This window comes from Anopheles coustani, chromosome 3 (assembly GCF_943734705.1).
Source record: "Anopheles coustani chromosome 3, idAnoCousDA_361_x.2, whole genome shotgun sequence".
Lineage (NCBI taxonomy): Eukaryota > Metazoa > Arthropoda > Insecta > Diptera > Culicidae > Anopheles > Anopheles coustani.
In genome coordinates, this window is record NC_071288.1 from 66,463,059 (window position 1) to 66,481,938 (window position 18,880).

Consider the following 18,880-nt stretch of genomic DNA (forward strand, 5'->3'; position numbering starts at 1 on the left):
AAAAATGTTGGTTATGTTTTATATAATTGTATTTTACAAAGTCTTAGAGTATTCGATAAAAATGTTGGTGTTGTGAACAGTAATCTAGTAAATTCGTCATTGGACCGTACTCACCACTAAAACTTAGTAAGTACCATTGCGGTACATCCGCTTGTTGTGGTTGGCTTTGGCTCTGCCGTTTTTTGGCTTAGCGTTTTTCCTTTTTGGCTTTTTTGTCTTTCGCGAGTAACCCGACGCCCGTGTCGCGCATTCGAATGCCCTTCAGCGTGTTCTTGAGACTCTTGCGGCCATGTATCTTCGTCCAGAACTGATGCATCGCGTCCGCCACCAGATCTTTCTCTTCCTCCTCGATAGAGTTGGCATTTTCCATGCGCAGCTGGCGCCGGACGCGCTCGCGCTCCAGTTCTTTCTCCTTCAGCTTGATCTCCTTGATCTTGGCCTCCAGGAGCCGCTGGCGGCGCATCTCGCGCTCCAGCATACCCGACAGGGCCGGCTTGTCGTTGGCGGAGCTGAACGTAAGGTTGTCGGAGATTTCCGTCAGGTAGATGGCCCCGTTGTCCGTGCCGTTCGCGATCAGCTTGCCCGCACGGTGCACGCGCACCGACCAGAGCGGAGCATCGGACAGCTTCAGGCGCAGCACCGGCCCATCCAACCGATGGATCACATCCCAGGCATCCATCACGCCGTCCATCCGGCAGATGAACACCAACGAGCACCGGGTCGGGCTCCAGATGCCGCACGTCAGCTGTACGGCGTACTCCTTCGTCCACACGATCGGATTATCCTTGCAGTCCTCGGTCCAGATCTTCGTCTGCCAGTCGCCGACGCTGATGTAGTTCTTGATGAACAGCGGATTCCGCTCGACCGAGTAGATCGGCCCCGTGTGGGCAACGATCGTCGACTGGATTTTGTCCGCGGGCGTTTTGTACTTTCGGCTGCAGCTGTAAATGATACCGTTCTCCGTGCCCACGGTGTACTTGTTCGGCATGGTCGGCTCAAACTCGACCGAACACACGCCGAAGCAGTGGCGTGGATCGTTATCCTTGCTCTGGAAGTCCTTCGGGGCGAGGTTCAAGTAGTCATACGGTTCGCTAAGGTTCCGCACGTCCCACCACAGGATGCGACCGTCCGTCGAACCGGACAAAAATTCGTTCGTCGTCTTCGAGCTGGTCCACAGGACGCGCGTCACCACATCGTTGTGGCTCGCTTCGCGCTGCGTCACTTCCACCGGTGTGCTTCCAGCTCGAATGTCCCAGATAGCGACCTGCCCAGAGAACAACCCACCGGCCATCTGCGTCGAGTCCTTGAAGTTGTACTCCAGACAGCGCGTCTGGTACGGTGGAATCAACTTTTGCAACGGACTATTCGGATGCTCTAGAAAGGGAAGTCCGAGAGGAGGTGAGCTATAGTGTTTGAGTTCAAAACAATTGCCTTTTTAGCTTACCAATGTCCCAGATGTAGCAATCGGTCACGGTTCCACGGCGCTGTCCAATGTTGCAGTGCGCCGAGGCGAAGTGGTTACCCTCCTCCGACCAGCAGATATACGTGCAGGAACGCTTCGTCTCTAGGTAGTCCTTGTACACGTGCACCGTTTTCGACGTGAACTGTTCGATAAGCTCGTGTTGCTCGATGTCCTCGAAGTAGTTCTGGTAGATGTTGCACGCATTATTTTGCATTATTGCATGATCAATCGTCTGTAAAAGTGTAAAAATTAAGTTTTGATTTATGGTCTTTTACTTTAATTAAATACAATGTTTAATTTTAAAAGGAAGATAATATTCCCGTACATGTTAAAGGTACACAAGCGTCTGTAGACGAGCGTTTGGTTCCATTGTTTTTCGCAATTCATATGGATCAAATACTCGCGATGTGCGTGTGATAGTTTCGGAAACAGTTTTCCCAAGAATGCACTCGCTGACACAAGCGATCTTTTACAGTGATCTTTTGCATAAATAATTTTGATCCTACAAAAGGCCAAATTTGCTTCAAATGGATGTAGCACCAATCATAATTTATCTTTACTTTTTATGCTATTTTAAGTACCGCCTGAGTTTATGAAAGAGAGCGACGCGAACGATGGCTGTTCTGAATTTTATAACGAATTTCTAGAATTTATTAAAAAGAACTTTGTTTTCTATTTCTAAAAATAAGAAAGCTTGGATAACTGAAATTGTAACAGGTGCTACGTGCTTAGAAAAGTTTAAAAACTTTGCATGCACATTTTTCTTGCTATACTGACAATCATGACAATATATTATGTATTAGTATTCAACATCGATTGCAGATAGTTATATAAAATTGTAATGTTTAGTTGCATGTTTATGGGCTCGTAGATGGCGCCCGCTTCCTTTTTTCGTTGAAGTTAGTTACATTTGCTGATGGTGGGCACTTGAAACTTTTGGGAGATTTTTGTTTCAAGCATTTCACTCGCTCGGCGATTCCAGAACAATGAAACAGATTTGGTATCCTTTCGTATCGTTTGGAAGATAACATTCGCTTGGGCAAACTTTGTTCGTCACTTTTAAGTTCTAGTCTGCCGGCACACTCTGCCTTCCTGTCACACTTTATTTTCGCCGACAGGCTCGATAGTGAAGGCTGTGAAAAGTGAAACCTCCACTCAAGAGGGGTTCGAGCAGCGCAATAAAAAAGCAAAGGTACTGATTTTTCGGCGTTTTTGCAGCTAAATTTCATATCGCGTGCCTACCATTGACAGCTAGCTGGCTGTTGATAGGAAAGCGTTGCAGTGGCACACGATTTGAAATGAACTGAATCAGCCAAAAAAAATGTTTAAAAAATCAAATCCGTCGTTCATAAAGTTTGCCATCAAGGTTACACTGCAGTCGGCCGAAGTAGTCCCAGCGAACCTACCCTCGTCAGGCCCCGCATCTGCTGGACATAAGCTTCACTTTTCTCCTGCTTCCGGCGATAGCGCGCGACCAGTTCCTCGTCTGTGCGATCGATGTCTCGCGGCCAACCGCCCTCCACGTGGGTGACACCGGTATGCACCAGCCGGTTGTGCACCGTCCAAACGGGCGTGTTCAGTATCCACTGGGTACTTTGCGTGCCCTTCTCGACCGGACACTGTATCTCGTACTGCTTTGCCAGCGCCTTATTGCCGACCAGGGTGGCCTGCACTTCATTTTCCTCCTGGAAGTTGACCGGCTGCCGGATGTCCTTCCGGTCGCACATCACCATGTAGCGGGTCCAGTTTTGATCCATCTGGCTGGTGCTGACATTGGTGTCCACCTTCATTGTGTAGCTTTTATTTTTCTCCAACTTTTATTCTATGAACAAACTGAACAACCGATTCAGCACAATGCTGACCGCTCAAAATACCGAAACGTTACGCAAAATGAAAGCGCGCCAAAACGCACGTGTTTTAAATCAAAACTGTTAGAATCGGAACCGGACAGCACGACCGTTCACGAACGATGCCCGACGCTTTCTGCCGAGTGCGGGCTTGAAAAAGTGGCAACCCGAAAGGATCGACCGAACGTCACAACACTATTTTTGGCGCCAAGCGCTTCCGGGGGGCGTTTGATCGATACTATTTACGGAAGTGGAGTAAAGTTTGCAGTGCTGTTGGTAAACGAACGTGCTGGTTCCATCAGGTTGGCATTCAACTGGTAATCGATTTTAAAACTATACCAAGGGCATCGAATAGAGTTCATCATCCAGCAAATCACATTACCGATAATAGAACGGTTTGCTATCCATCACAGCAATCCTCAATAATTAATTTCTAGGACCTGCTACTAACGAAAGGATGCATCTACCGCTTGATGAGACACGCCGTCTTTGACGGTATTCGTAGTAACGATTCGCGTTACCCCTGACAACTGGCTTATTTTAGTCGCCCAGTAAACAACCTTGACAGAAGAAGGAAAATTTATCCAGCACTTCTATTGAAAAACGAAATAATCAGGGCAGGAAACAACTTACTTTACTCCCCAGTCAGTTGGTATAGTCGTGCTTTGTGCGATTACCTACTCGACTCTGAAGAGCAAGTGTGTAAAACAGAGTTGATTCAATCAAGATGGATATACAATACGTCTACCAAAAGGAGCGCCGAGAGTTCGGCAAGCAGTGCCTGTTTTCCGACAAGAACAAGGTAGAATTTTCCGAACCCGCGAGCCATGATCTGTTCAAGGAGTATATCCTGCGCGATCCGGTATCGGTCGGCACACAGTACAGCCGCCAGATGGCCATCAGTGAGGCGAACACGGAGAGTGCCGAGTTCGAGCATCACGGCATCCTGCACTCGGAAGGTGGCTGGCCGAAGGACGTTAACTATCTCGACCCGGAGCAAACTGTTCGCTACCGGCGTAAGGTGGAAAAGGACGAGAACTATATCAGCCAGCTGATGGGTCTGACCAAGCCGATGGAGCACTGCATCTTCCAGAACAACGCGGTCAACATCTACGAGAAGTACTTCGACGATCTGGAACCGGCCCCGCTGATCGAGCGGAGCAGTTCACGCACGTTGAACGTGTATCGCGATCCGAGCATCTACAAGCAGCCGGTGACCCATCTCTCCTGGTCGCCGGACGGTGGCACCAAGATTGCCGTCTCGCACTGCAACATGAACTTTGGCGAGGTGCTGGGCAAAGCTGTCTGCTCGTACATCTGGGAGGTGGAGAACCCGAATGCACCGCTGTTGCGGTTCAAGCCGGCCAGCTCGATGATCTGCCTCGAGTACAACCAGAAGGACCCGACGACACTGGTGTGCGGCATGTACAACGGCCAGGTGGCGGCGTGGGATACACGCAACGAGCAGGAACCGGTCATGATAAGCGAGCGCGAACATTCGCACCGTGCCCCGGTCAATTCGGCGCTGTGGATCAACTCGAAGAGTGGTACCGAGTTCTTTTCGGGGTCCTCCGACAGCCAGGTGATGTGGTGGGATACGCGCAAGCTGTCACAGCCGATCGATAGGCTGCTGATGGATCCGATCAAGGCGGATGAGCAGGACCTGTCGCGATCGTATGGCGTTAGCTGCCTGGAGTACGAAACCTCAATCCCGACCCGATTTATGTGCGGCACCGAGCAAGGTATGCTGTTCTCCTGCAACAGGAAGGGCAAGTCGCCGCAGGAGAAGATAGTGTTCAGGGTAAGTAGAACGGGGCAGCCCCTCGAGAAGCAACGCCGATGCTGATTCTATCCTTCGCAGATGCAATGTCACACCGGACCAATCTACGCCCTCACGCGCAATCCGGCGTTCGTGAAGAATTTCCTCACCATCGGCGACTGGATAGCGCGCATCTGGTCCGAAGACTGCCGGGAGAGCTCGATCGTTTGGACCAAGAACCACGACGTGATGCTGACCGATGGCGCCTGGAGTCCGACGCGCTACTCGTTGTTCTTTGTCAGTCGCGTCGATGGCGTGCTGGACGCCTGGGATCTGCTTCAGCAGCACAGCGAACCCACGCTCAGCATCAAGGTGTGCGACGAGAGTTTGAAGTGCTTGCGGGCGCACGAATCGGGCCGACTGGTCGGAACGGGTAGCGTGAAAGGCGCAACATTTCTGATCGAAATGTCCGAGAACATGACCTCGATTCGCAACGATAAGCCACTGTTGACGGCGGTAAGATGGCTGCAACCTGCGATCGATCGGCTAGATACCGGACAATTCTCATTTACCATTTGCGCATTTTAGATGCTTGAGCGTGAAAATCGTAGGGAAAAGATTCTGGAGGCTAAATCGCGCGAGATGAAGTTGAAGGTGCGAGGACTTAATCGACAGGACGAACATACCGATGATAAGCCCAAGCTATTCCAGTGTCGCTGTGAGTATTCCTCGGAAATTCTAGAACCAATTCGGTTGTGACTCTCTTTATCTACTACTAACAGCTGCTTGCGAAGCCGCGGAACAGGAGTACTTGCAAATGCTGGACAAAGAAAGAAAATCTCGTTTTCCGGAGGAATATGATGAAGGTGAGGAGCATTTGCTTTTTTAGTATTGGCGACTTTTGCTACAGATTTAATCTTTTCAGAGTATGACCCGAAGAAGGTAAGGAAACCTTACAAACCCGAGCATTACGAATCTGACGGGGAGAATGAGGACCGCAAGGACTAAGCACAATTGCCCAATTGATAATGAAGGCATAGTAGACCCACACACTAAAAGGCCAAATATTGCCCACTTGCTGAATTGTGCTGAAAGCGAAGTGTTTTATTATCCAGCTAAAGAAATCACTGACTTCATTCGAAGTAATCAGTACGCCTCATTAACCGACAAATCGAACAGTAATCAAAACTATCAACGTTTGCAAGAGAAAGGTTAAAATCAGGACGGCTGTAAAGATAATAGAATGCCAATCGTTCAGAACTATGAATTTAAATTTCCAATTGGCCCTACAGCTTCCTTTCAGCATCCGTTTGCAAGTAATCTGCACAGCTTAAATTACCGCTTGTGATTGGACCAAAAAATATAATTAACTTGTATACGTCCATAGTAACATTTTTATTTAACAAGAGTATATTAAATCTAGAGCACATAATGGGGCTCAATACACCTTCAGCTTCGCTTCAACTTCAGTAGGATCGGCCAACGCACAGGCCACGATTGAGAATAGGTTCTGAAAGCGAACGGCCGATCGCCGTTTCACAACCAACCGCACGGCGCACCGGTCCAACAAATACATCCACTTCAATTCCGTCTTCTGGGTGTCGGTTTTACCAAGAAACGTCTTCACGTCACACTGGAGGACGGTTTCGGCTGTTGCGCCGATCATACGACAGCCCTGCAGTGTGCCGGTGTGATCCGTTAGATCGACAGAGAGATCAAAAAACTGTTCCAGAGCCGGTGTGTTATGTCCCGTACAGTCCAGCTTCGAACATGCCTGCTCCTGGCTGCGCAAAAGCGTCCGGCAGTGGACACACCGCTGACTCACTATCCTAGAGGACCCGTCCAGATCAAGCCTTGTGATGACCGCATAACAGAGGGCGGTAAATTGGTCAACCTCCGACACGAGATCTCCTTCAGTTCGGTCAAGAATTTGCTGGACGGTCATGACGGTGCTTATTGTGGCCGCTGAAGGGAGATAGAAAAGAACACGTGGTAATAAGCATGGTGGTTGCTAATATCGCCAAACCAACACACGATACTTAACGATCTACGGTTCCAGATGAGAGCGAGCACACGATGTCAACATCTTGCATGGGGATATTCTTTGCGTGGCGCAACAAACTCTGCAGCTGCGGTACGTTCGGGTCCTGCGTGATGATCGTTTTGCGGTCCATGGTAAGGCCTACGGTTTTGTAGTACTCGTTGAAATCGATACGCACGTCAGCAATCAGCAGAACCGTGGTGAGCGGAACCCATGCGTTAATCTTTTTGATGAGACTCTCAGACCAAAATTTCATCACCACTCCGGTGTGGCTTTGATCCATAACGACGACCTCGCGGAACGATTTCATTTGATTCGTGCGTGTGATACGTATCTCCTTGCTCGGACGAACCGCTCGGACTACTACGAGCACATTGAACGTTTCGCCACGGCAACTGGTTCCGCTGGCCACAATGTCGGCGAGTGGAATCGTTTCTTCGGGCCGGACGGACGGAACTTTAAGCAGCAACTTCAACTCCAGCAGCTGCTTTCCTTCGTGATGGACAATCTGAGAGGAAGGTACCTGCTCGTTGATAGTCAGCCAGTAGAGAGACGACACGTTCGGTGAGTATTGCTCCGAGCGGCAGGAAACCGCCGAAGAAACCTGTGGCTTTTGCACATCGACGACATCACCCACGTCGAACGAGTTGTCGTAGTGCGTAATCACGTCCGCCTTGGCCCAGATGGTGCAATTGATCGTATCCTTTTCGGAGTCTCGCAACGTTAGCGTAAGCACACCGCGTGCGACCAGACTTGTTCTATCGGACGAACCGTTCGAAGCGCTTCTCACAGTGCCGGTGAAAAATCGAGGATCACTTTTCGCAATGATAACGGCGGCGAGAACAAATTCTCGATTATCATCGCTTATCTGTGCGATCCTTTTGGCCACAATCACTCCCGTCGTCATTGCTGATTATTTTACGACTGCTCTCGATTGTTCTGTATCCAAGTATCTGTATCCCCTCGTTTAGAACAAAAGAGATTCGCTTACTCTGATGGAACGTAATACTACGGTTTTTTTTAATTTCTGCTTGTTCATCCAGCTGGTTTTGATCATAGCAGGTGTAACTATAAAGATCGGATGAAAAGCGACCGTTATCGTAATTTTAGCTAACACCATTTACAAACCAAGTGTGTAGGTTGAAAAGATGATTATTGGATCCTGGTTAGTTACCTCCCTTCCATGAATTATGAATACAAGTTCAATAAATCCAATTAGATATCTGGTATAATCGTTAAACGTATAAAACTGAATAAGAATAGCTGGGAATTGTGATAATTTTCTGTTGGCTTATTTTTTAACCGACTCCCGACAATAAAGATGTGACTACGAAAAGGACCAATAGAGCGGAAAGAAGAAACAAACCAAAGAAAATAAATGTTTTAAAGCATACCTAGATTTGGTTAAAGAAGATTTAGGACGTACTTTCCTATTCTAAAGGGTTTCTCTGTAGATCAGCAAACTATACTAGGCGCTAACTATAATAGAGTTTTCGCACTGGTCACCAATGGCGACATGGTGAAATCACTGAACGGTCAAACGACCACGACATCCGGGTTAACGAGGGTCCCGTTCAAGCAAGCTCATTTCAACAAGCTTGCCAGTTCAGTGACTTCGCCATTGGTCTTCTGCGCCAGTCCAGTGACTTCGCCATTGGATCAGACTATAACGGTTACACTCGACCACGTGGTAGAAATCCCGGTTCATAGAAGTTCAAATCGTTTGCTTCTGCTTCATGTACAGTAGGTCCCCGCAGTGCGCTATACTCGATATACGCGAATTCGCAATACGCGATTTTTTACAACTGACAGCTCTTAGCGTTTCTTGAGTTCTGATTAGTCAATTTTACTTTGTTTTGATAGAATAAAGTTTTTAATATGCACTTTTTAACAACTTATCAACAACAGACACAACAATACACGAATGGTAAGCGGTCCGTAATCAAAGAGTCGGACCTAGTTGAATAGGCTCATTGGGTCATCGGGTGCTTCACAGTTCCTTTGCTCGTTGGGATATTGCCATTTGACAGCCCTCGGCATTGTTGTTGTTCTTTACTGACATTACCTAGTAAATAAAAAAACACACCTGACTGCCATTGCCAGTGTGCCGTTAGTCACGTAATCTCTACGAGTACAGAAGCATCGTCAGGCATTGGTGCATTATTTTGGCTCCGGCGCTTTATGCAGGCGGTTGCAGTCACGAGCGCGTTGCCCAGCATTTGTCGAACAGAGAAGGTCGATGGAAGGGGATACACGATTTGTCTGGCATCGGGATTTTAACGAAAATCTTTCGTACCAACAGTGAAAGGTGAACGGTGTGAACTTTCTGTGAGAGACAAAACGTGCATTAAGAGATCGTTGGCAACAGTTTACACTCAAATTCCGTTGAGGGTTGGTGTATCTTGTGAAACAATCGAAAGTGAATTGTTCTGCGATTAACCTTGGCTAGATCAGTTCCACAAAAACGTAGTCCAGGCGATTACCTGAAGTAATCAAAGAATCGAATCGGTGCAAAAATGGCAGCAGCCGATGTAGAACAACCTCCGTTGGCCGCAGACGTGAAGATTGTTAAGGCCAAACCTGTGCGAAAGGTGTACAAGGGCGCGTCACGGGTTATCAACAAAATTCCTGCCACGCTGCTTAACGACTCCGAGCTGAACGAAGCAATTGCGGCCCTGCCTTCGAACTACAACTTTGAGATCCATAAGACTATCTGGCGAGTCCGGGAAACGAAAGCCAAGCGGGTGGCGCTGCAGATGCCAGAGGGACTGTTGATGTACTCGTTGGTCATCAGCGACATCATCGAACGGTTCACCGATGCGGACACGATCGTGATGGGCGACGTAACGTACGGGGCATGCTGTGTGGATGATTTCACGGCCAAAGCGCTCGGGGCCGATCTGCTGGTCCACTACGGTCACAGTTGCCTGATCCCGATCGATCAGACCACCGGAATCAAGGTGCTGTATGTGTTTGTGGACATTAAGATCGACGCGCTACACTTTGTGGAAAGCGTGAAGGTAAACTTCCCACGTGAGCGCAAACTGGCGTTCGTGAGCACGATTCAGTTCGTGGCCACGTTGCACGCCGCCGCCAAAGAGCTACGTGAAGCACAGTACGACGTCGTGATACCGCAATCGAAGCCCCTAAGTCCCGGGGAAATTCTGGGCTGCACGGCACCACGCCTACTGGGAGAAGGTGACGAAAAGCGCACGCTGATATACCTAGGCGATGGACGGTTCCATCTGGAGGCGGCCATGATATCCAACCCCTCACTGGAGGCGTACAAATACGATCCGTATGAGAAAAAGTTTACCCGCGAGCAGTACGACCACGATACGATGCGCCGCAATCGGAAGCAAGCCATCGACGACAGCCGGTCAGCGAAACGGTTCGGACTCATACTAGGTACCCTTGGGCGCCAGGGTTCGACCAAGGTGTTGGAGCATCTCGAGCGACGACTGAAGCACCATGGCCGGGAATCAGTAGTCATACTTTTATCGGAAATCTTTCCCGCTAAGCTCGCCCTCATGTCCGACATAGATGCGTTCGTGCAGGTAGGTGATACGATTACTATCGCTTTGCATCCGCTTTTAAACACGTACCCAGATGGGAATCTTTGAAAGCCCTTGATAAACTAATCGTTACATTTGTTGCAGGTTGCTTGCCCACGGCTGTCCATCGATTGGGGTACGGCGTTTCCAAAGCCGCTGCTCACCCCGTACGAGCTTTCTGTTGCCCTAGGAGACGCAGAGTGGAAGATACCGGAGTGTACAGCCACAAAGGAGGAGAAACCGAAACCACTGCCCAGCCTCGAAGTGGTCTATCCGATGGATTTCTACGCCAATGCCAGCCTGGGCGAGTGGACACCGAACTTTAAAAAGTTGGATATTTGCGAAAACTCTACCGGGGGATGTTGCGGTCGATGCAAAGATGAAAAAGAAAAGGCAGACAAGGCAGGGGGGAAAGGCGATATAAATACAACAATCGATGGCGATGTGAAGGCTTAACTTGATGGTACACCAGGGGAGAAGAAATCTTAAAAATATTTTTTTTAAATTAAATTATACGAAGCTATATGAGAAAACTGCCGAAACAGTGCTACGCTACTGAAACGTACGCTCGCATAGTTCATAAGGGCGATGTAAATAAAGGCCTTATCGTATTTAACTATAACTTACCAACGAATTCTTAGCCAAGTTCAATGCAGGTTATTGCATTGGGTTAGTACTTTAACAATTATTGTAACACGAAAGAAATGGATTGTTTAAAAAAATGATTTAGTCACTTCGTTTCCGGTGTCTTTCTTGTTACATTCGATAATTCAAAAAAGTATAAAATCTTAACGTTCGTTTTGAAAAACTGTTGCTTTATTTTTCGTAAACAAAAATACTCTGCGATTGTCAAACAAAACTTGATTAAAATAACTGTCAAGCAGGCTTAGAAGCCACCTTCATAGTGAGCTGCTTCGGTTGAGACCGTGGCTCAAGTTTCTCATAAGTTTTCAGTTTGCAACCAAGACGGTCCGATTTTGTGAACGTGAATTGAAAATAGGCTTGTTTTTGTGATTAAAGTATTCCACAAGCACTTCAAAGTGTAAAAATGGGTCCCAAGAAGAAAAAGAATACAGGTAAGTGTGTTATGGCTGCATAAAATGTTGTTATTATAGGTTTTGGCTTTGGCTTTGGTTACATTAACCATGGTTTTGTATTGCGTAGTTGACCGAATTGTCCGCCATGTTTTTTGTTTCGATTTCTATTGTGCTTGATCATAACTTTACTTTAGCATGTAGTTCTATTTTCCATGTTCTGGTAGATAGTGAATGCATGCTATTTAAGCTTTTGGAAAGGATGCGATTCACAATGTTTGTCAGTGGTGAGTCATCTCCAATTCCACGTAATGTCTGACAAAATTGCATCATCCTTAGCATAACAATGATGCACTTCATGATGACTCCAGCCGATGTCATTCAAAATAGTTAAAATTTGTATCATTTTGTAGCTCAGCTTTCGATCTTGATCCTCAGGTGATGGCAGAACTGTGAAGATTTTATTTCATAATTCTGCCATACGCACAGTAATTAAAAATAAATGTTCGGATAGTAGAGGGTTCTAGAACTTACTACGCAAGCAATGTTTGTACGATTCGAATAGTAAAAATAGTCATGTTTTTTTTTCTTATTAAGTATATGCATAAAGTATCTCAATCTGACTAAACTAATTTTATTTTTGTCAACGCTGAATTTTGGGCAGTCCTTTGGATGGAAAGCGGCTATAAGCAAATAATGCAAATGTAAACATATTTTCTTGTGGTAAAAAGTAAACCATGGTTTGACCAGAGAAATGAATACATCAAATTAATTTCAACAAGAGTAAATTAATTGTTCTTTGATGAAAAACAAAGATGTACTCAAGTGACGGTACTTCTGCTTTAGTGTAGTCGTGGCACATCACAGCGTGATCGGAGGAGCTACGCAATAGCCAGCAAAACTAATTAATCTGCCTATGTTGTTTGGCCTAATAGGCGAAGCTTTGTTAAATTTAAAATTTTATTGTACTTTAAATCTTGTATTGCCAAAGCAAAGGCTGAAGGTACATTGTTAATTGTGGTGTTCATGTGGAAGCGTTTGGGATGGTAATAAGAAGGATAATTCAGTCATTTCGTTTACCTGCGCACGTAAGAGTTATAAGTCAATCTGTATCTTTAGCAAAACGATAAATAAGTCTTGTCGTATCGGTACACATTAGTCCTAAATATCTTATCTATTTATCATCGCAGTTCCTATTGAATACGAATACAGTGTTCCATATAGATGGTGCTGTATTGGTAACCTTGTTCGCTGACTTTAAAATTGCATTCGACGATGCACCAAAGGTCAATTGTTGTAAAATGCGTATTTAATGTTTGTTTCAAGTTACCCTGTTCATGTTAATGAGATGTATAACCCAGAATATAACATTGACCATTCTCATTGCACAGACACTACTAAAGTATCGTCTAGTGAACAACCACAGCAGCAACAAGAACAAAAAAATAAAACAGGTAATGAAAATTATTACGTTCATGGTTGATTATTTATAATGAAAATTCAGATTAAAACATAACAATTATGCTTACATCAATTGTGCAGATCGTGATGACTCTGGTCCAGGTGAAGAACAGCAGCAGTCGAAATCGAAAAAACAGCAGCAAAAGCAGCAATCACAGCAAACGCAGCAACAGCTACAATCGCAGCAGTCGCAGCTGCCACAAAAACAACAGAAACCTAATAAAAAGCAACAACAGAAGGACGCTGGTCTGCAGCAACAGCAGCAGCAGCAGCAACAGCAACAGCAACAGCAGCAACAGCAACCGCCGCAATGGCAGCATCCTCTGCCAGGGCAGCAACCGTCGCAAGGACAGCTGCCGCCGCCATGGCAACAGCTTCCTCCAGGACAGCAACCGATGCAACCGCAGCCATGGCAACAGCTTCCTCCAGGACAGCAACCGATTCAACACCAGCCATGGCAGCAGCTTCCTCCAGGACAGCAACCGATGCATCCGCCACCATGGCTTGGCGGCCCAGGGCAACAATCGATGCAACCCTCGCCATGGCAGCAGCTTCCTCCAGGACAGCAACCGATGCATCCGCCACCAAGGCTTGGCGGCCCAGGGCAACAATCGATGCAACCCTCGCCATGGCAGCAGCTTCCTCCGGGACAGCAACCGATGCAACCACCGCCAGGGCTGCAACCGATGCAACCGCCGCCATGGCAACAGCTTCCTCCAGGGCTGCAACAGATGCAGCCACCGCCAGGGCTGCAACAGATGCAGCCACCGCCAGGGCTGCAACCGTCGCAACAGCCGCAGCCACAGGAGCAACCGCAGAAACCACATCAACAACAAAAAGAACCTCCATCACAACCGGAGAAACAAAAAAAAAAAAAGGACAAATCTAAAAAAGAACAGCAACCGTCGCTAAACTCTCCGGAGCAACCGCAGGACCAACCGCAGCAAACGCTGGAACAACAGCAACAACCACCACAACAGCAGCAGCAGCAGAAACAAAAGCCTAACAAAGAACAACAACTGCCGCAAAAGCCACAGGAGCAACCACAGGAGCAACTGCAAGAACAACCGCAGAAACCCCCGCAACAGGCGCAGCAGCAACCGAAACAAAAGCAGCCAAAACCTAAAAAACAGGAACAACAACATGGACTAGGCCAATCACCAGCGAGTGAGAGTGGTGGGGCAGCATCCCGCGACCTATCAGTGGTCTCAACAAAATCGTCCAGTTCTGGTGATGGCACCTTGGCTAACATTGAGGAAAATTTGGACCGGATGCGGACCGATAAGGAGAAGCTGCGGCGCACTGACCTGCGTGCCGTCTTGTGTCGTTCCGGGGCGCATGGAAAACGCGGAAAACCCGTCACCGTGGAGGCGAACTTTTTCCGTCTTCTGATCGATAAGATCATCGGGACGGCTTACTACTACGATGTCGCAATCGAACCGGATACGCCGAAAAAGTTCCTCCGCGACGTGTTCGCACAATTCTGTGCGGCTAACTACCCGAACCAGCGCTTCGCCTACGACGGCCAGAAGATAGCCTATGCGGCCAGAAAGGTCCCCGACGCCAAAGGAAAGCTGGTGTTCCAGCCGAAGGATGGGGGCAAACCTAAAGATTATACCGTGCAGGTCAAAATGGCGACCACCGTCGATCTGAACTCGCTGAAAAGGTAATGTTGCTATGCGAAACATTGGCTAAGTCGCAATGGGCTTGTGAAGTATGTTTTCAATGGTCCTAATTATTGTTTCTTCTTCGTTAGCTATATGACGTCCAATGTTAGCAATTTGGCGAAACCGATGAGCGCCATCCAGTGCTTGGATGTGGTGTTGCGCACCGCCTACGAGAACAATCCCAACTTTGTGCGGGTAAGCGAATCTTCTCCTGCAACGACCGTCCTGTCTTCTAGGATGTATTTTATATTCGTCCTGTTGTCCTTTGTAGTTCAAACGCTGCGTGTATGCTGTGCCGCGCGAGCGGATTGATTTGACCAGTGGGCACGAACTGTGGTACGGACTGTTCCAGTCGGCACTGCTCGGTTCTCGTCCGTACCTAAACGTGGACATCTCACATAAGGCTTTCCCGTCCGGCGGCCCGCTGGTGCAAATAATCGCAAGCTTTAACAGGGGCAACGCGGACCGGTTGGATAGCTGGGTCATAAACGACATCAACAGCTACCTTAAAGGCATGGATGTGATGTACAAAAGTCCCGGTGGCGTTGCGCGTCGAATGCGCTGTCATGGAATGCGTGAGCCGGCCAGCCAGCAACGGTTTAAGATGGAAGACGGAACGCAGCTTACGGTGGCCGACTATTTTCGCCAGAAGTTGAAGTATACACTGCGATACCCGAATCTGCCGGTGCTGCACGTCGGCAGCAGTGTTCGCAACGTGTACGTACCGCCCGAGCTGTGTGAGATACCGTCCGGCCAGGCACTGAACAAACAGCATCCGGAAGCGTGTACGGCAGCCATCATCAAGTTTGCGGCCACCAGCACGGATGTGCGAAAACAAAAGATTATGAATCTTGTTCGTAGCATCAACTACGGCCAGTGTCCGACGTATCTAGACTTTGGCATCGGAGTTGGGAATGACTTCGAAAAGGTTCCGGCGCGTATCATTGATCCGCCGAATATTGAGTACGCTGGAAAGAAAGTGGTGAAGCCCATGCGGGGTACCTGGCGTGCTGAGGGCATGCCATTTATCCAACCCAGCACGAACATTTCGAGGCAGCCACTTCGCTGGCGTATCCTGAATCTCGATCGGCAAACGAACGAATCGCAGATTGAAGCATTCGGAAACATGCTGTGCAGGCAGGCCAAAAGCTGCAACGTGCAGATGGAGCCGTTCTCCATGCGGGACACGTTCGTTCTCGTTCGCGACATGCAAAATTGCGTGCGTGACCTCAGCAATATACTTGCCAATATCAAAAAAGACAACCCGACGATTACGATCGTGGTTCTGCCGTTCCGAGGGGAAACTTACTCGAAAGTGAAGCAGAAAGCGGAACTCGCCAGCGAAAGAATTGGTTTGCTAACGCAATGCATCAAGGCGTTTACCATTCAAAGGAAAGGCACAGATCTGAGCACTATCAACAATATCATGCTCAAGGTAGGTCTTATCTGGTTTTACAGGAGGGACGAATCACTTTAAATTTCACTTTCTTTACTGACGATTTGACGTTTTCTAGATCAATGCCAAAACAAACGGCTCGAATCATTGCCTTACGGATCAAACCGTTCCACCGGCCTTCAGAGGAAAGGTGATGTACATTGGAGCGGATGTGACGCATCCGTTCAGTGATGACGTGCCAAGCGTGGTGGGCGTTTCGGCCGTGTACGACCTCGTTGGGTTCCGCTACAACTGTAGCATCCGGCTGCAAGGGGCCCGCGATGAAATGATTCGTGACCTCGAAAACATTGTGCATCGCCAGCTGCTGTTGTACCGCGACTACAACAAAGACTTACCGGAGCGCATTATGTACTATCGGGACGGTGTATCCGATGGGCAATTTTCGGAGATTCTCACGATTGAGTTGCAGGCACTGCATGCTGCGATTGCGCGCGTCAAGCCAGGCTACAAGCCGGCGGTGTCGTTCATCGTCGTGCAGAAGCGCCATCACACCCGCTTTTTCCCACAGGCTGGTTGCCCGACGGAGGGCAAAAATAACAACGTTCCACCCGGTACGATCGTGGATCGCGAGATAACGGCACCGGATCGGTTCGAATTCTACCTGGTGAGCCATGCGGCTGTACAGGGCGTTGCCAAACCGACCAAGTACGTGGTGCTGTACGACGATTCGAATTGCGATCCCGACCAACTGCAGGCACTGACGTACAACCTGTGCCATATGTTTGCGCGGTGCAACCGGGCCGTGTCTTATCCGGCCCCAACCTACTACGCCCATTTGGCCGCATACCGTGGACGGGTCTACATCAAGGAGTAAGTTTTCCACACAACGATTTTGTACTTTTAGTCCGTGCGTGCCTTTGTTAGTGTTCATCACCGAATCTCTTTCTACCTTTCACAGCCGCCGGATCGACATGAATAATTTGGAGGCAGCCTATCGGAATATCCAGATCATTCCGGAAGTGATGAACACTAATCCAATGTTTTTCGTCTAAGTTTCATTATCCTTTCAACGTTCTTTAGTTGGATATTTAACCCCGACAACACTTTTTTACAATTCATTACATATATTATTGCTTTGCATCACACTATGCATTTGTTGTTTACATTGAATTTAACACCATTATCTTCCTCCTCTCTGCTGTTCGTTATATATACATGATCTCAATTAGATCTACGTATCATAACTTTTTTGCTTTCTTATGACTATGGGAATACTTTGATTGATATCACCATTATTTCATTTTATAATCAAACTATAATACATATATGATCATCTGTAAACCATATAAAAATTAAAAAAAAAAACTATAAATAAATTTAGGATTCGCTTCGGCGTATCTGTTACAAAAAAAACTGTCGATTTTATTGGTTGAGAAAACTTTAAAGTAAATAGTTAAATTAAATTAACCACTATCATTTGTCTAGCACTAGAGCTGCAGCACCCCGTTTTCAACTATTCCCTCGGCGAATCCACTGAAGTGATAACAGAATCGCGGAATCATACTGCTGCATTACAGGGATTTTCAGATGAAACCATAACTGCAGCACATGATATTCTGGTGATGATGAGTAAAAAAATGAACAGGGACTTTTTATTTTTATTATTTAATTTAACGTAATAGAATGAATGAGTCTACATAGTTTTGAGACACGCGCGCGTAAATGAGGACAATTGGTGGACATGGCTGTACGAAAAGAACTAGTAGTATCTACACATCTCGCTGTAGTTGGGTCCCTTTCTGTTCTTGATAGTGGCACCACATTATCAACCAATGGTAATTGGCGGTGTGAACTACAAACAGAGCAGAAATACCCTTTTACACTCCGGAAGGTGGTGCCTCGTTAACCTTGGGGGACTCGGCGATTTACCTTTCGAGGTGATTGCTCGGGACCGTTGTATGCAAGGAACAAGATCAGGTTCCTTAAGTAGTACTGGTGGGTTTCACCACACTATCAACCATTGATAGCTGGCGGTGTTAACCAAATCTGTGCGAAAATACCTGCCCTACTCCGGAAAGTGGTCCCCTTTTGCTAGTTGGGAAATCTAAGATGTACCTCTTTGTGCAATTGATGGCGACCGTTGTATGAATGGAGCAGAGATGGATGCGATTGTTCTGGAGAGTAATGCCCCAATGCCCCCTCTCGTTTGATGATTTATATTAAATATCGCAAGATACTTTCGTCCCTCTCAAACCTATGTAGGGGTAAGCGGTGGGACTCATCATCATCATCATTATCATATTCCAACTGCACCACTTGATTTTATAACGCTATCATGTTTATTATAATTTTGTCAGTTGAAATCAAAATCGTAGTAGTAATATTATAATCCTGATACAAAAGTCGAATGACCAAGAAGGTCAAAGTCTCTATAAGCCAATTAACAAACAATCCTGATACAGCAGCTTGAGCGAAGTACGCAACTAGCATAGGACCCCATCGCTGCGAAAAAAGGACGCGAATGTGCAGGCTAAAATCGATTATCCCGACAAGTTCCGTTTTGATTCACTATTCACCCAGTTTTAACCGATTCAACCGCATTCAACCAGATTCAATTCGGATTGTACCGGGATGAATCCGGGTTGAATCCGGTTGAATC

The 18,880-nt window shown here is 47.2% G+C and overlaps 5 protein-coding genes across 5 annotated transcripts; 3 read left to right on the top strand and 2 right to left on the bottom strand.

The window, feature by feature from the left end:
• Positions 1-187: 187 nt before the first annotated feature.
• LOC131259497 (dynein intermediate chain 3, ciliary-like) lies at positions 188-3,252 on the bottom strand. Its single transcript, XM_058261001.1, has 3 exons — positions 2,869-3,252; positions 1,445-1,694; positions 188-1,374 (listed from the first exon to the last, which is right to left on the bottom strand). The coding sequence occupies exons 1-3, from the start codon at positions 3,250-3,252 to the stop codon at positions 188-190; spliced, it is 1,821 nt and encodes a 606-aa protein (XP_058116984.1).
• Positions 3,253-4,036: 784 nt separating this feature from the next.
• LOC131265562 (dynein intermediate chain 3, ciliary) lies at positions 4,037-6,076 on the top strand. Its single transcript, XM_058267849.1, has 5 exons — positions 4,037-5,110; positions 5,171-5,584; positions 5,657-5,786; positions 5,851-5,934; positions 5,994-6,076. Exons 1-5 carry the CDS (start codon positions 4,037-4,039, stop codon positions 6,074-6,076), a joined length of 1,785 nt encoding a protein of 594 aa, XP_058123832.1.
• A 359-nt stretch (positions 6,077-6,435) lies between these two features.
• On the bottom strand, positions 6,436-8,048 carry LOC131258757 (meiosis-specific with OB domain-containing protein). The gene is made up of 2 exons (XM_058260138.1): positions 7,113-8,048; positions 6,436-7,033 (listed from the first exon to the last, which is right to left on the bottom strand). The coding sequence occupies exons 1-2, from the start codon at positions 8,014-8,016 to the stop codon at positions 6,507-6,509; spliced, it is 1,431 nt and encodes a 476-aa protein (XP_058116121.1). The 5' UTR covers positions 8,017-8,048; the 3' UTR covers positions 6,436-6,506.
• A 1,182-nt stretch (positions 8,049-9,230) lies between these two features.
• LOC131260479 (2-(3-amino-3-carboxypropyl)histidine synthase subunit 1) lies at positions 9,231-11,288 on the top strand. Its single transcript, XM_058262211.1, has 2 exons — positions 9,231-10,666; positions 10,769-11,288. Exons 1-2 carry the CDS (start codon positions 9,626-9,628, stop codon positions 11,117-11,119), a joined length of 1,392 nt encoding a protein of 463 aa, XP_058118194.1. The 5' UTR covers positions 9,231-9,625; the 3' UTR covers positions 11,120-11,288.
• A 328-nt stretch (positions 11,289-11,616) lies between these two features.
• LOC131260365 (protein argonaute-2) lies at positions 11,617-17,620 on the top strand. Its single transcript, XM_058262065.1, has 7 exons — positions 11,617-11,739; positions 13,089-13,151; positions 13,240-14,824; positions 14,915-15,020; positions 15,097-16,260; positions 16,340-17,091; positions 17,180-17,620. The coding sequence occupies exons 1-7, from the start codon at positions 11,712-11,714 to the stop codon at positions 17,271-17,273; spliced, it is 3,792 nt and encodes a 1,263-aa protein (XP_058118048.1). The 5' UTR covers positions 11,617-11,711; the 3' UTR covers positions 17,274-17,620.
• The last annotated feature ends 1,260 nt before the right edge of the window (positions 17,621-18,880 follow it).